At 39.0% G+C, this 16,356-nt stretch overlaps 1 protein-coding gene across 2 annotated transcripts in view; it reads left to right on the top strand.

Moving 5' to 3' along the window:
* The window catches only part of TOX (thymocyte selection associated high mobility group box), a 183,858-nt gene that overhangs the window by 105,646 nt on the left and 61,856 nt on the right, over positions 1 to 16,356 (top strand). For both annotated transcript variants that reach the window (XM_083622992.1, XM_083622993.1), the window contains exon 3: positions 8,527 to 8,769. In XM_083622992.1, coding sequence (XP_083479118.1) covers positions 8,527 to 8,769 — 243 coding nt within the window. The remainder of the gene's footprint in view (positions 1 to 8,526; positions 8,770 to 16,356) is intronic.

Here is a 16,356-nt window from a genome sequence, read left to right as displayed (position 1 = left end):
CAATATAAGCCTGGATTACAGTTATTATTAATTTTTGTGCAAGGCTATACCTCATTAAAAAGATATGTTAATTTAAACACTGTATGCTATCTATAATGTGTTATACAACTTTTATCAGCTGCAGTAGCTGGCTTCTCTGTTAATCAATAAAACAAAAATAACAAAAGCTATTATTTTATCTTCCAGAAGGCAAACAGAAAATCAATCATCCAATGATACATTTTCAGGAAAGTGCTCGGGTTATTTCCTCCCAACTCATAATACCTGCTTCTATTTTCTGCGTGAGATAACATACCCTTGGATGGTTCATACCCAGTATAAAATGCCCCTTAAAATATGCACTGTATGTTCTTCTGTGCTTCTTTTCAGGTGTAAAAAGTACCCTGCAGGTATCATAAAATGTAAGCTCCTTTCTAGGAAACTTTCTAGGGCAGCAGTTTAAAAATAAACAACCATGGGGAATATTGAATGAACTTCATGAATAAGATGACCATCTAGGTCTATCTGTGGGCATTAAAGTATTTTGAACAACTTATTAGGCAAACGACTGTGGACCTATTCCTTGCTGCAAAGGCTCCCTCTGTAAAGTGAGCTTGACCTGTTGACCCTTGACCCAGTGAAACAATAATGATAGGAGGCTACAAATTAATCTAGTTAATCTCACAATGTCTGGCATCTCAACAAGCCCAAACTAGTTACTCAAACCCGTCTTCAGCATAGCATTCAAATGATTACTCTGTGCAATCCCAGAGGTATTCATTACAGACAAAATTGCTCTTGCTGCCTTGCATACAAGCTGAGTTTTCAATGGGAAATGAAAGGCTGCCTGGAAAAATAGGACACCTAATTAAGTTAAACTACTCTAGCATTTGGCTTGACATCTTCATTACTCAAAATTAAAAAGATGCTTCACTTGAGCACACAAGTTACTATTGTTTATGTTGTTGCCTTAAATTGGCGGCTCACACGGCAGTCTGTTTTTCAGAATTATATCTTTTAATAGCTAGCATATTTCTTGCAGTTTATAAAAATGTCTGAAGAGCTACCAGAGGTACTCATAATAGTCTATATACTGTAAGTACAAATGATTGCATATCCAGTCCTAAGTCTCAGCTGTTAGATGTTGCGCTGGACTCTCACACAAGGCTTACCCATCCTGTGAGTCTTTATTGATTTAATTTTTTCTCATCCACCCTAATTTTGCAGATTAAATTGAATACTCCTTCCAATAACTGTGTCCCCAAGATCAGATTCCTTCTCCTCCAAGAGGTGCTTAGGACTGTATGGCCACCTAGAGTTGTTGTTTTTTAAAGTACTGTAGTCTTTTCAGCTCCCTTTGAGTGGTGCTCAGTGGAGAAGCAATACGACAAAATTGTATAGAGCAGCAGTCAAAATCAGAAAATGGAAGTTCTTTTGACAATAGCAGAACGGAAACTGAATCATTTTGGCTCAGTTTTACTTCTAATTCTGAATTAATGGGTCGCATCCTAGGATGGAAAGAGATTTTTACTGATTTACTTTCCTGCTTGCAGCTCATATGACCCTCACCCCGAAAAGCAGCATAAGAGGTGACATGGGGGATTACAAAGGAAGATGGAACTGGTGACAGTTGCCCCCTCTGTTTCCGTTCAGATGCCCCTTTTGTCAGGAAAGGACTGTTTGTGAGTGGAAAGTCACCTTTAGATCCAACGCTTGTGTGTGTGTGTGTGTGTGTGTGTGTGTGTGTGTTTTAATGTGCAGTAAGCCCCAGTTGACATATGGTATCATGCCTAAAGCTAAAACTGTGTGTAGTCAAAACATGTTGGGTTAAATGGGGAGTAGGTTTACCAAAGTAACCAGAATCCCAGTCTCTTTCCTTACCCTTTATACCCGCCCGCCCCCATTATTAATTTTTTGTTACTCTCGTAAAACTGAATGCGCACAAGTTAAAGGTGTGTACTTTGCAGGCTTGCTGTCTATAGTAGAATAGAGGTGGATTCAAAAGCGAAATAATACTAAGCAAAATCTGACTGTGTTAAAATACAGCTGTCTTTGTCATATTAGGGAGTCATCTATTCACATACCGGAGTGCATTGCCCCCTCCCCGACCATCAGATTAATTCAGCTAGAAAATAGGTTCTGTAAAAATTAATAGAGAATTAGTAAGAGTAATTTTGGATTTCACCCTAGGAAACCCAATTTCCTTTCTTTCTGCATAGTACACCTTGTTGTGTTCTGATATGCATTATGACGAAATGTTTTCATAGTAAGCGACTTTAGGTTTGCAGCCTAAGACTATCACAGTAATGAAAAGCACAGCATCTTCATTGCCAGTTTTAAAATCAAAGATGTTAATGAAGCATCTGACAGGTTAAATGTGGTGTATAATATACATTGTTGTGTAGTAGCAATGTTAATATTAAGACATATTTTTATGCTGCAGTTTGATTGCTACATTGTTTTTATTGGTGTGGCGTTGATTAATTCTACTGCGTTTATTTCCAGTATAACTTAGGCTATCTGACAACCGAGTCTATAAAACAGTACTTGCAAGCAAGCATCATTGATTCCAGCAAAACTTACTGGTACTTTCAAGTACTTGTGTTCAGGGTTGAGGGATGAAAATTATCACTTGGACATTTATTTTCATACTAAAGCTCTATGCTTCACAAACACTAAAATATAAAAGTAATGGGTGGCAGACTGCATGGCTGATGTAAGGGAAGAAGAAGAGGAGCAGAAGGAAATCATTTTCAATGGGTTTTTAAAATCTTGTTTATATGTGCCACTTTGGTAGCTGAAAAGTGAAGTAAAGATTTTAAAGAAAAGGGGGGAGGGGAAAATACTCTAAAATGTAAAAAAAAAAGTACGTTTGGAATGGAGTGGAACATCATGAACCTCACATGGGCAAAACTACTACAGAACCTAATAATGTCAGCCACAACTTCAAGGACTCATTCACCCGTTCATCTTCCAATGTGATATATATCATCATCTGGCAGCAATGTCCTTCTGCATTCTGTCTTGGACAAACAGGCCAGTCTCTGCACAAAGGAGTAAATGGATACAAATTTGATATTAATATGTATATATTGCTTAAGATATTTGGTAGTTTTTAAGGTGCCACAAGACTCAAACATGCCCTTTAGTATCTTTGTCAATAGTGCATTTTCCGCTGTTTGGAGAGAGGTAGCACGTATGCAGCAATAGGACCATACTGGTATTTCATCAGACACTGAAAAGATGCGGGCATGGTGAGGGTTGTAATAATGACCACAAGGAGCTAATGCTGCTTGGTTACTTTCTGAGTAACAGTTACTAATTACCTAGTACAATCAGTGAACAGATTATTGCATCTGCAGCCATTTAGCTGCCTTAAATTTCCATGGAAATGGGGTTCTATCTGTTGGCATGGCTTTTTCCTTTTGCTGCCAGCAGCAATCCTATACACACGAGGAGTAACCCCCATTGAATTGAATGGGACATAGTTGTAAATATGCATGCATAGAATTGTGATGAACCAGTTTAAGGTTGGGTCACTACCTATATGAAAATAGTTGGGGAAGCTATTCAAATGGCATGTTTAATTAATAAACACCTATTTCCTTTTAGGGGACTCTGAATTTGCCGCTTTAAAAATCAGTTATGCAGCAGTCAACATTCTCCTGGTCTTGTAGTAGAAAAATAATGTTTTGCTTGAAGCACTGCCCTTTATCTAATGTGAATTAAAGAAACTGATAAACACTTCACAGGGAAAATGTACCTTCTGCAACAATATGCTCTTGATGACTTCTGCTTGACTCAATTTATTGTGTGTGTTTTTAAACGATTGTGACTTATTGCTGTTGTCTGTTCAATAAAGAAATATAAGAAATTCTTTACAGGATCATTGACTTAGACATATCAGTGATGCTGTTGGACATTTTTTGTTGAGTGTTAAGATGATTTATAAAGTAGATAGAAGTGTTGTACAGTAATGTATTATATCGGAGGAAGAGAAGCTGTCACCTTCTAGATGTTGCTGGACTACAACTCCTATCATCCCTGACCATTGGCCATGTTGATGGGAGCTGGAGTCCAATAACATCTAGTGAGCCATAGATTCCTCAACCCTGATTTTTTAGTTCTACGCTATCCTAGTTTCTTTATGTGTAGTTGAAAAATGTTGACCACTGCTTGGTTCTTCAATACTCCTAACTTTCAGAAAGATGCATGTTGTGGCTTTCCCTCTGTTTTAACAAATTATGTCTACAGTAGTCTATTCCTAGCTACAAAAATACTCATTTCCATTAAAGTCACAATGATGTAAGCATGTGTAATTGGGTATAAGCTACAAGGCTTGACCCAATGAAAGTGCTAAATAGCTTACTAATGATTAGGTTGCATTTTGCTACCACACTAAGATCATCATTCTTTCTGTAAAGTATGGTCAATAATATTCGTGTCTAATAGATTTGTGGGGAAAGAGAGGTGGACCGCAACTGCTGGAAAGCAGTCAAATTTTAGTGATTGAATTCAAGCTAGAATTAGTCACTGAACAAGCATCAGGAAACAAAGCCATTTCCATGTAACCCAAAGGAGAAAGGTGGCATATATTTATACTTAATTACTATCTTTTCATTTTCAAATACTTTGATGATAGTCAGGATGTCATTATAATTATTATATATTAGCTTCACTTATTAAGTCATGCTCTGTGCTTTGCCATAAAGTGTTACTGGGCATATTTTACAGTCCATTTAAGAGACAATAGTTTAGACTCACTTAGCTGGTATTGTGTCAGGCAATTCACTCACATTGCTGACCTTCAGTACATACTGGATCCTGATAATTTGTTAGAATGTGAATGACTGGATCCTATAGGATATAGCATACTGTTCAGTCACAAGACCTGATATTGTAGGCAGATACACTGACACATCTCAGTTGTATTTTAAATTAGTGGTGGGATGTGGGGTTCTGGCTTTCATAAGTTCATTGACATAGTTGGAAAAATAGGTAAAGGTACCCCTGCCCGTACGGGCCAGTTGTGTCCCACTCTAGGGTTGTGCGCTCATCTCACTTAAGAGGCCGGGAGCCAGCGCTGTCCGGAGACACTTCCGGGTCACGTGGCCAGCGTGACGAAGCTGCTCTGGTGAGCCAGCACCAGCGCAGCGCATGGAAACGCCGTTTACCTTCCCGCTATAAAGCAGTACCTATTTATCTACTTGCACTTAGGGGTGCTTTCGAACTGCTAGGTGGGCAGGAGCTGGGACCGAAAGACGGGAGCTCACCCCGCCGCGGGGATTCAAATCGCCGACCATACGATCGGCAAGCCCTAGGCACTGAGGTTTTACCCACAGCGCCACCCGCGTCCCTCTGAGTTGGAAAAATAGAAATGATTTAATTTGTTAGTTTCCACATAGTGTACATTTCTTTACTATTATGTTGCTAGAGAAATATTTATAACACAGTTCCATTATGTCTAAACTATCTCTAGCAAAACATAGATTGATTTTCATATAATAAGTGAGCGTGTGAGACTCCCACAGTGAAGTCACCATCATTTCACTCTCCTTTAAGTATTACGCAGATGCTCTTAACCTGCCCTCTATTCCTCAAATCATGGATATCCTCATATTCTTTACATACAATGCTGCTTTTCCTCCCTTCCTGTTTGGCCTATTCCTTTTGAATAGGTTATACCCCTCATTTTCCACATTCCAATAATGTGTCTCATTCTCAGGATCCAGCCCTGTGTGACATGTAACAAGGTGAAGGTGAGTTAGTCACAGGTAGCTTGCTGAGAGCATTAAAACTTGTGGTTTAGTTTGTTCTACATTGCCATAAGGCAGCTCTAAAAAAGACACCATGTTAAGTTTGTCTTTTTGCTCATTCACCTTGATATACAGCACAAGTTGCTAAGAATTCCTTGTGCTTCCCTGCTGTTTTTTCAGTAAGAAGCAAACATTATATGTTTGGCAAAGGGGTGTTTGGGTTACAATCTCCAAGCCACTCAGTCATCCAAGGCATGTATAACAGATTTTCAGTAGAATATCCTGATGATTCACCTCCAAACTTACTAGCAAGTATCTGAGTCAAACCTGGCAGCCATACCTTATACTGAAGCCATACCTTATACCTTATAGGTGGGATTGATGGGCTTCTCCTGTTGACCCACAGAAGACCAATTCCCTTGTCCAGAAGGTAGGGATCTTGGACTTTCCCAAGGCATTCTCAGTCTTTCATGGATATCCTAGTTTCTGTTAGGAGAGGCCCTTCCTAAGAAGTTCTTCTTTTTTGATTGGAATACATGTATTCCCAGAACTTGACACACATGTATTTTCCTTCTCCCATTGCAACTTTGAACAGTATTGCTTACAAATTTCTGAAGAGTAGCTCAGTGGTGCCCCCCCCTTGGTCAGGGTTAACATTCAGAGCATCTAAGTCATGCATAGGCAAACTAAGGCCCAGAGGCCGGATCCTGCCCAATCGCCTTCTAAATCCGGCCCACGGACGGTCCGGGAATCAGCATGTTTTTACATGAGTAGAATGTGCCCTTTTACTTAAAATGCATCTCTGGGTTATTTGTGTGGCATAGGAATTCATTAATTTTTTTGCCTCCAAAATATAGTCTGGCCTCCCACAAGGTCTGAGGGACAGTGGACCGGCCCCCTGGTGAAAAAGTTTGCTAACCCCTGATCTAAGTCATATTTCCTTCTAAGCTAGTAAAGGAGAGCAATTATAACAACAACCCTTTGTGGGGTATCAGAGTGCATTGCCCATTGCAGTTTCCCCTTGGCCACAATATGGCCAGAATGGAAGCAAAGTAGGCAGATTGGAAGCAAGAGATTGAAAGGAGATAGAATTCAGGAGAAAGCAAATTATACCTGTGTATGTTCTTCAAGTCATTCAGGAGTACTTGAGCATTATAAGCCACGTTGCTGAGGCTTTAAACCAGGCTTCCTCAACCTCGACCCTCCAGATGTTTTGAGACTACAATTCCCATCATCCCTGGCCACTGGTCCTGCTAGCTAGGGATCATGAGAGTTGTAGGACAAAAACATCTGAAGGGCCGAGGTTGATTAAGCCTGCTTTAAACAGTGCTTCAGTAAACATGCACCTGAAGGGAGAATAATTTCAGGTGTTCTAATGCTTCTACAACAGTTTCAAAGGCTACTGTCTTACCCAACTCTCTTTCTCATGCACAAGCCCCTTTCACAAAATAGTTCAGTTATAAGAATACACTTACAAGACTTTGTGCTGATGAAAACAAACACAGCACAATTCTGAACACTTGAAGAAGGAAGGAAACGAGTTTTCCTTTGTCTTGCTGACATCCAGCATAATTCATTTGGTTCACTGTTATTTAGAAAATTATTACTCTGCTTCTGTTGGATATTTACCATCTGCCTAATTAACACCACCAGCCAGCAGGAAGAAAAGAAAAAAACCTTATGCAATCAAATTATCGTTTAGGTGGATGACTTTACATTAATTTGTATGTAAAAATAATAATAATTGTAATTTGGTATGTGGTTACAAAAATACAACTTGATCCAGCTGGATAATGCAGGCATGGAAGCAGTACTTTGTACATGGATCCAGGCTGCATCCAGTTTCTGTTGTTGGACTGAAAGTCATGAGAGCTACTTCTCCAAACAGATGGTAGGAGCTGTCAGCACCATTAATTTGTTGGGTGGACAATGGGTAGTACTGTCAACACCATTCAGATTCACTCCCAAAACTGTTTGTTTGTTTGTTTGTTTGTTTGTTTGTTTGTTTGTTTGTTTGTTTGATTTATATGCCACCCTTCATCATAATATCTCAGGGCGGTTCACAGATTGTAGGTCCTGGGTGGCCAAGTTGATATCACTAACAGTCTTGATTGGTGTATATGTGTGTAAGGTTAACATTTGCATCCACAAGTGTGCATAGAGCTGAATCTACGTGTAGATACCTATGGAACTGTATCAGAAACAGACTTACATTCTGTTTCTAGGTTAATTTGGTTCTTCTAGTATAGCTGAATGAATGTATTCTTCTCCTGTACACCTTAGAGCAACACTGAAGCACAATATTTCTCCCACACACACACACACTTCTATTATTTTTGTTCTTGAGTGGCTGGGAATCTTATGAGGTCTTTTTGATCCAATGTTAATTTCATAAATTGCATTCCACTTCCAAAGTTCCCATGAAAAAGGTATTCAACCTGATCAAGACTCTGAGAAAATTGTAATGGGGCCCTTGAATTCAGCTGCTGGGGAGGGGGTTTTCTATCTAATGGAAGCTGTGAAAATATCAAAGGTTTTATGCCTTTGAGGCAATTTTTATTCTACACACAGTAGTGCAATTGCTTTATTACAGTGTAAGGGTGTTTAAAATGGTCTCTTTTCCAATGCAGAAATGACTGCTTAATACTCTATAGGATTTGAAAAGGGAATGTGGTCATTTTGTTTAAGGTTTGCGGTGTTTTTATTTATCTGCTGCCTTTTATCCTACCCTATCTTAAGGCTTAGGGTTCATGACATTTTAACTGAAACTCTGCTTTTCATCTTTCCACAGTCTTTTCCTGGCCCAAGTCTAGAAAGTGAAGATTTTAACATACCTCCCATCACTCCACCTTCATTACCTGACCATTCACTGGTACATTTGAATGACACAGAATCTGGTTATCCTTCACTGTGTCACCCGATCAACCATAATGGCCTGCTTCCATTCCATCCACAAAACATGGACCTACCTGAAATCACAGTCTCCAATATGCTTGGCCAAGATGGAACACTGCTTTCAAATTCACTGTCGGTGGTAAGACTTTTATCTACATATTTTTCAAAGCATGTTTCAAGTGCCCTTATATCCTTCTGTAATTGAATTTAAGCATCTAGTACTGTTTCGTGGTTTGCATATGTAGCTTTCTTGATAGATATGTCTGATATGCAATGGTTTGAGCTAGTGGCTGGTGAACTCTTCTTGATTCAATTAAGAATTAGACTCGGCAAACAAAACTGCCCCCACCCCCAAGAATCAGAAAATATTTGTTTCTCTTCCTGAGTCCAGAAACATTTAGGGTGTGTTGCTCTCCTGATGAGCAGAATCAGGCCCAAATATCAGGCTTTCCACTCCTTCCCTCAAATATACTGGGTATATGGTGGAGAGCTATTCCTTAGGCTTCCTGGTACCTGTAACACAAGGGAGAGAGGGAGGGGAAACCCTGGTTTAGGCTTCATAGTGGAACCTTTGAAGGTAAATGTATTTGATTTATAATTAAGCTAAGCATTGTGAGCTGGAAATATTCATAGTTTCCAAACCAGGCTTGTAAAATTTTTGGTTACATCACCTGCTTAGATTTAAACCTACATTGAGACACAAGTAGAGTTCTTTCAGTTTGACTGGATATGGTCCAAAGTAGTTATCTAGAGTAGAAAACCATAGATCACATTTGTACCCGTGGCAAGAAATCCACAGCTGGCCCTGCTTTTTCTTGCTTCTTATTATCACACGTTTTGTTCATTCCAGTGTTGGAAAATAGTTGAGGACTAGACAGTCCATTGAATTTTCTGTTCTCTTTCGAGGTCAGAGCTTGACCATAGTCCTTCTATTCTACTGGGTGAAAGGTTATTTTTAGTAATTTTGGGAACTACTTCAAATTTGCTTCAGTTTCAACTTACAGATAAAATAAACTATCCCAGCTTTACATAAAGGAAAACGATCTGAATGATATGGAGGGTCTTAACAATAAAAAAGTATAACTACCCAGAGAAGGTAAGGGTAAGCATCTGGCACTTCAACAAAGTGCTCCAGCAGTGCTTCATGGATGTGACCCCTTCTGTACTGAAGTTAGAGTTTGGAAGCTGAGTGTTCCCTTAAGTACTGAAGCTTCATATCTGATTCTTGCAAAGAAATGGGAACAATAGAACTTTGAGAGCTTATAGATCATTGCACTGAGCAACTGGAGCAAGGGAAAGGAGAGCGAGGCCAAGGGATGCAAGTAGCCAACCTTCTTTTGAGATCTTAAAGTAGGACAGGCAGAGAGAAACTCAAAACTCAAGGGGAGAAAAATGATTTAATAAGACTCAAATAGTTTGTTTCCCCTTGAATTATGTGTGATCATCGTTATTTCATCACAGGGTATTTATTTATTTTAGGAAATGGATAAAATCATTCATATTGAAGCAATCTCTAGGCGGTGCACAATAAATTAAATGTAGAACAGCAAAATCTTTGTTTAATTCATTCTTTCTCTGTGTTCATCAGAGCCCTTCCTTAACACTTCTCAGAAAGCTAAAACCTCAGTCTCAGCCAGTGGACATCAACGAGAATGTCATCCAGGCAGGAATCAAGCAGTGGAGATAGGGACTAGCCCCCTGGAACTAGTGACAGATATTACAGGAAAGGGTACAGGCAGAATCATCAGTGATTCACACAAGCAACTGTATGGAGCCAACTCCTAGGGGCCAAGGTTCCTTTGCCCCCCCCCAATAAAATAATTGAGCACCCCCCCCAAGTTGATGGGCATTGCCATTCAAGTGGTTTGTGTGCCCCACATCATGTGATTAATTATGCAGGGTGGGGGAATCCAGAGATGAAGTAGGCAATTAGCTGCCAACTACTGAGTCATAATAACTATTATAGCCCCAATTCTGTCACTACTCTTTTTCTTGTATCCTGGCAAAACTTGCGGCGGAAATTTTTTTCTTCCACACTTTTTCTTTACAGTCCCCAATGACCTAGCTGACCTCTTCAGCAAGTGCTCCTTCTGTATCTTAAAATTCTTTTATGCTGCCTAAAACTAAACCTCATTTTCCCCGCCTAAGTCCCGAATCCATCATCCATCACACCTTTCCTTTTTCTTTAGCAGTCTGAGCTCGTTCTTGGGAGCTCATCAGTCCAAAGCAATTCAATATAGCACTTACTAGATTGTATTGAGATAAGACCTCATTCACTGACAATGGTTGTTTTGGAAAAGGTTGGTTTGGGGTTTTTTTTATTGTAAAGTAAGAAACCAAGGTTAATTTTTTTTTGTACCAAAGAACATCTATGTTCTTTTAAAGGTCTATTATCTGCATGGCAGTTAAAATAGAGCACATATTCTTTCAACATTATGACATATTTTGGAAACTAAAGAAGGAAAAGATAAGATGGATTTCACTTTATCTGAGTGGTTTAAATTTTTAAATTGTGAAGTTTAAAGTGAAAAAAGACAGTAAAAGGCAGTAAAAGTGATGGATTTATTTCTGAAATGCTCTTTTTTGTACTAGCAACAAAAGCTGGGATAATGCGGGTTTATTATCTAGCTTAGCATATATTCAAAGCTCCCTTTGCATTCTAAAGGCTACTGAACAAATGTTTTGACAATGATTACACCAATAGGTAGAACAGAGGACACATGAAACTAAAGTAGAAATGTTTCTATGAGTTTGTAGCAAAAGCAGCATATCAATACATTCAAATGCTTTCACTGTAGCATTTCCAATTTGCTGCTTACAGGAAAGAATGACATATTGAATAATACCACTTTCAAAGAGGACCATTGTTGTTTCCATTTCTGAAATATTCTTAAATGTTTGCATTAATTTATTTTATATAAAATTTTCAATATGTCAGAATGTTATTTAATTTTTTAAAATCTATAGAACACCAAAGATCAGATAAAGTTACCAGATGCAGAATAACAAAATCATTTATTTAAAATAAAATAAATATTAGAGGGATTCAGTTTCTTCATACAAAAACTCAATATCACAGCATTAGCGTTCCATCATATTGGCGGCAATAAAGGCTGCAAACTGTTATATAACATTTCTGCACCAATAGCTGAAGCCTATTTTTTATTTTCATGAGAGGACTAAAGAAAGCATCTTACAAAACACTGGAGGAAATGGAACACCTCTACTTTATTTTTCTGTATCATGTAACATGTTTATTTTTTTGTAACTGGTGGTAGTGAACCTTATGTAAGAAATGCCAGCTGTCTGTAATGACAGCAGCATTTTTTATAGTTTGAGCTAAGCTCAAGTTACTTGTGGATCTCAGCTTGCATGTACTCAGAAGGATTTTTAACTTCCTCCCTTCTCAGTACCACTTTCCCTTTAACACATCAGAAACTTCTGACCATCTCTCTCTCTCACTCATCTTCCACCACTTCATGTGAAGCGAATCTGTGTGTCACATAAGTGTGAGCTGAACTCTGAGTGCTTTATACCTTCACCTGGTGTTGGCTGATTACATTTGATTGCTGTGTCATCCTGAAAACCAGGGCTCGCAGTGTGAGAGAAAACAGAAACCCTGTGACCCAAATGTGTGGGGTAAATAACAAAATAATCAGCTGTGTACCTAGATTCAAAACACAGGGCTAAACACAGGGCTGAACTCTGCAGCAGGGGAGATCACCCAGTAGCAGAGTTTAAAGTCAAGCAGAAGTATAACATTAGGAATACAGTTTGTTAGACACTTTTGTCTCATTTAGTCTTCTTGCAAACAGCACTCCCCTCTTTCTACCCCTCTTAGCATGAACAGGACCACACACTGTAAAGTAAGTTTTAAAAGCTTTACTTACAAAACATTCCAAAGGTCAGATTAATGCATTTATCCAAGCAGCAGCAAAGAGAACACAGGCAGAATATGCTTGGGTAGAAAATAAAGATAGTTTCAAACAAGTGATCTAAGCTTGGATCTTGCTTAGACACATCATTGACACAGTGGGGAGAGAGAAGGAACAGGAAGAGAAGGCTTCGCTTCCTGCCTCATCAGAGAAGAGGGCATGTGACCTAACCGAGTCTAGGTATCTAGCTTTTTTGTCCTAACCCCATCATACACTAACTAGTACTCATACATAGTTATGTTTGACTGCAATTCCCCACATGCAGAACTTGCTGTGACCCACTGATAATCTGTGCATTCTTCCAGAACTAGAACATTACTGAGTTGCACACACAAAGCTTATAGTCTAAACTCTAACAGAGTGGGTACACCGTAGAGCAAAAAAATAGTTGCACAAGGATGATGTGAATAACATGTGAGAGAGAATTCAATCACCATACTTAGACTTAATTTCTGTCCAATGGCACAATCCTATACATATCTATTCTGAATGAAGCTCAACTGATTTCAGTGGAATATATCTCTAGATAAGTGTGTTTAGAGATAAGGGTGTATAGGACTGCACCCTAAAAATACTACCAAAACCACCAAATGATACAAAATGCACTTTCTATATATAATGCACATTCCCAGTTTAACTGTCTACCCCACATGGCTTGATTCGGAAGCTATTTCTCTATGCTGAGATAGCACTATATGAAAAAAGAAAATACCGATGTCCCTCCTCATGAGAGTCCATAGAAAGACTACACACACACACACACACACACACTAAACCCACCAAAAAGTAATGAACAAAGTTGCCTCCTCAAAAATACAGGCATGTGCAGGCATGTACACACTCACAGTTTCTCATTCAGTAATGGAGGAGTACAACTGGGTAATATGGGATGATACTGCCTAGATAATATTGACTTCATTCAAGCAGCAATATTAGGAAGAATATGTAGATGCAAAATCTCTTCAGTTTTTGAAAACTGAAAAAACCCCACCCATCTGATTGTCTCTTCCAAACCTTGCTGCAAAATATCATGAAATAATCTAAGAAATGCCTGATGTTAATGCAATATGGTGCTTTATTCCCCTCTTAACAGAGATTCCATAGAGGTTGAAGGAAAAGAGAAACCAAACATTTATAAAATTGTTGCTGTAGATATAATTAGATCCATTTTAGGACCAAAAGTTTTATGTAGCAAACTGACAGAAGGATACACAATAATTATAGTTCGTTGAAAAGCTGAAGAGAGTTCCCTTTTTATCTTGCAGCTTTAGAAACTAAACTGTAAATAAATATGCTATTTGACAGATTGTAATTGCCATCAGCAGGGCATCTTTTCATTTAATCAGATGGTGTTATTAAAAAGGGGGTTACAATTAAACATTTTATAATGTGACGTAGAACTCCATTAAAATTCTCCAGCAAACAGTAATTTGCATTTGATGCTTCTGCAGCCCCTTTCTATTTGCAGAAATGTTATTGGCTGTGACCTTCCACTGGATGGGTCTCTGTTTGCTGCTCTTTTCATTCTTTGATAAATGATATTGAGCATCCTGTCTCTCTCCCTCTCTGCCTGCCTCACAATGCACTTGAAAATATAGCATGTCTACATTAGATCCTTTTGACCCTTACAGTGGAACATGCAAAACAAACGAAATGAAATGTTGAATTCTCTTGATGTAGAATTAATGTTCTGGATTTATTTTGCAAATAGTAGGTTCTATCCAATTTGCTATTAAATCTGTTTCACTCAAGAGTAATAGGATTCTTTGAAAGGAAAAAAATAGCAGTTAGGGCTCAACTTAGGAAATCATTTAATATCACTCAGTGAAGGATACTTTGGAGAATAAACACACACACACACACACACACACACTGAGCAAGAGAGCTCACATTTCAGAAATGTTAAGGCAATGTCTCTTGCTGGGTTCCCCTTTTCACTTATATTCCTGTTCTTTACTGATGTTCTTTATAGAAAAGAACTGATTGAGCTGTAGCTCTATATCCTGCCTTCTGAATAAATACAAACCTATTTTTTCTGTGGGTTTGTGTTATAGAGACTATACAATGGAGTATTTGATCCAAAGTACTGATATAGATATCTCATTTCTGGATCACCACATAAATTTCTCAAGAAAAGTTGGTATATGTGGGAAGAAGAGAGAGCAGGCCCAGTATAATACATTTTGCTGCCTGGGGTGAAGGATAAGATGGTACCCCATGATTCCACATGTAGAAGCCAACTGGAATGGCATTTCAATCTTAATTCTGAGTGGGTACATCAAGGGGAAAAAATCTAGAATTCACACATGCTTTAGCCACACATGCTTTATTTGTTGGTCTGCATCCTTAACCTGCTTAGTCTTTTCGCCAGCTTCAGCTTCTTTGTGCCTCCTTTCCCCTGCCCTCTGCATTCATTTGATGGGGAACTGCTACCTATGAAAGACCAGCACTAAACACTGTGCCTTTGAATACTAATTGCTGAGGAGCAAATTAAGGATACTGCTGTTGCGCAAATATCCTGCTAGCTTCCCATAGGAAGTCCCGGGGATCAGTAATAATAATAATAATAATAATAATAATAATAATAATAATAATAAATCAATTAAAACTATCTAGCGAATACAGGCAACCCCCTATTTATGTGTCTTCAATATGTGCATGACTATGCATATGTGCATCACACCAAACCCAGAAGTGACCCAAAAAGTCACAAAAACATCTGAAAAAGGGGTGGAGTAGGGCAAGGGCAGGGAGTAGTGGGGGCAGAATGGAGTGTTTGCAGATATTTTCAATGGTGCTCGAAATATATGCAATTTCACTTAAACACATGGTGCCTTGGAAGGTAACTCCTGTGTAAATGGGGAGTCATTCTTCAGCATATAGAGGTAATTGCTCAGTTCTTCGGATCCTGGTCATTTATTTTACTTCATCCAGTTCAAACAAGCATTCTCATCAAGCAAGCACCCACAATGTACAGATGGAGAGTGGAGACTGAAAACAACATGTCAAGCCATCCCATTCTGCAAGATTCATGATTTTGAGGCGTATTTAAATGATCTATGGTACAGCTGTAATGTTTGGCAAGATGAGCCACCTGTTGTTTGCTTTTAGCATATATAAAAAGAATTAAAATGAAGGCATGTATTTAATTTATGTGCCCTGCTTTCTCTGGCTTTACTTTCACCATGGGTCATGTAATAGGACCTGCAATGTTAAGGCATAAAATAGCTCGTGAAAGGGTAACTAGTTACTACTCCTTGGTGAAAGGAGATCTGAAATGAAGTGTTGGCAGTTCCATTGAATCACAGGTTACCAGGGAGACTATGGCTCATGTTGCATGTGCTTATGCCATAACAGAGCCATACACAACACTCGAAGTTCAGCCAGGAGCCACAAACCAGGAGCAGGAGTTGCACCAGGGATTCCAGAGGAAAGGGAACAAGCCAATAGTCAGAGCTAAAGAATGCATGGAAATATGTCATAGAGGGGAAGACATTGTTGCTCCAAAAAGGTCCCAGCACAAACAGAAATATCAATGAATGTCCAATTGCCAGCCTAGTTGTGTAGAGCTTAACATGGTGATCCAACCACCACCATCCCAACAAGTCCAGGGGGTGGATTAGGCAGATGAGTACTTCTGCCCAACTCTCCTGGCTCAGCTGACGTCCTGGCAAATGGATGGCAGACCCACTAACCAGTTCCTCACTGGCAGGCGCAAGTAGAAAGCCTTGAAACAGGGTGTTATGAGAGCCAGTGCAGGATACACTCGATCCAAAGCTGTTTAAGTGGGA

The sequence above is a fragment of the Podarcis filfolensis genome (genome assembly GCF_964270895.1).
Source record: "Podarcis filfolensis genome assembly, chromosome: 7".
Classification (NCBI taxonomy): Eukaryota; Metazoa; Chordata; class Lepidosauria; order Squamata; family Lacertidae; genus Podarcis; species Podarcis filfolensis.
This window is presented reverse-complemented; position numbering and strand designations above follow the sequence as displayed.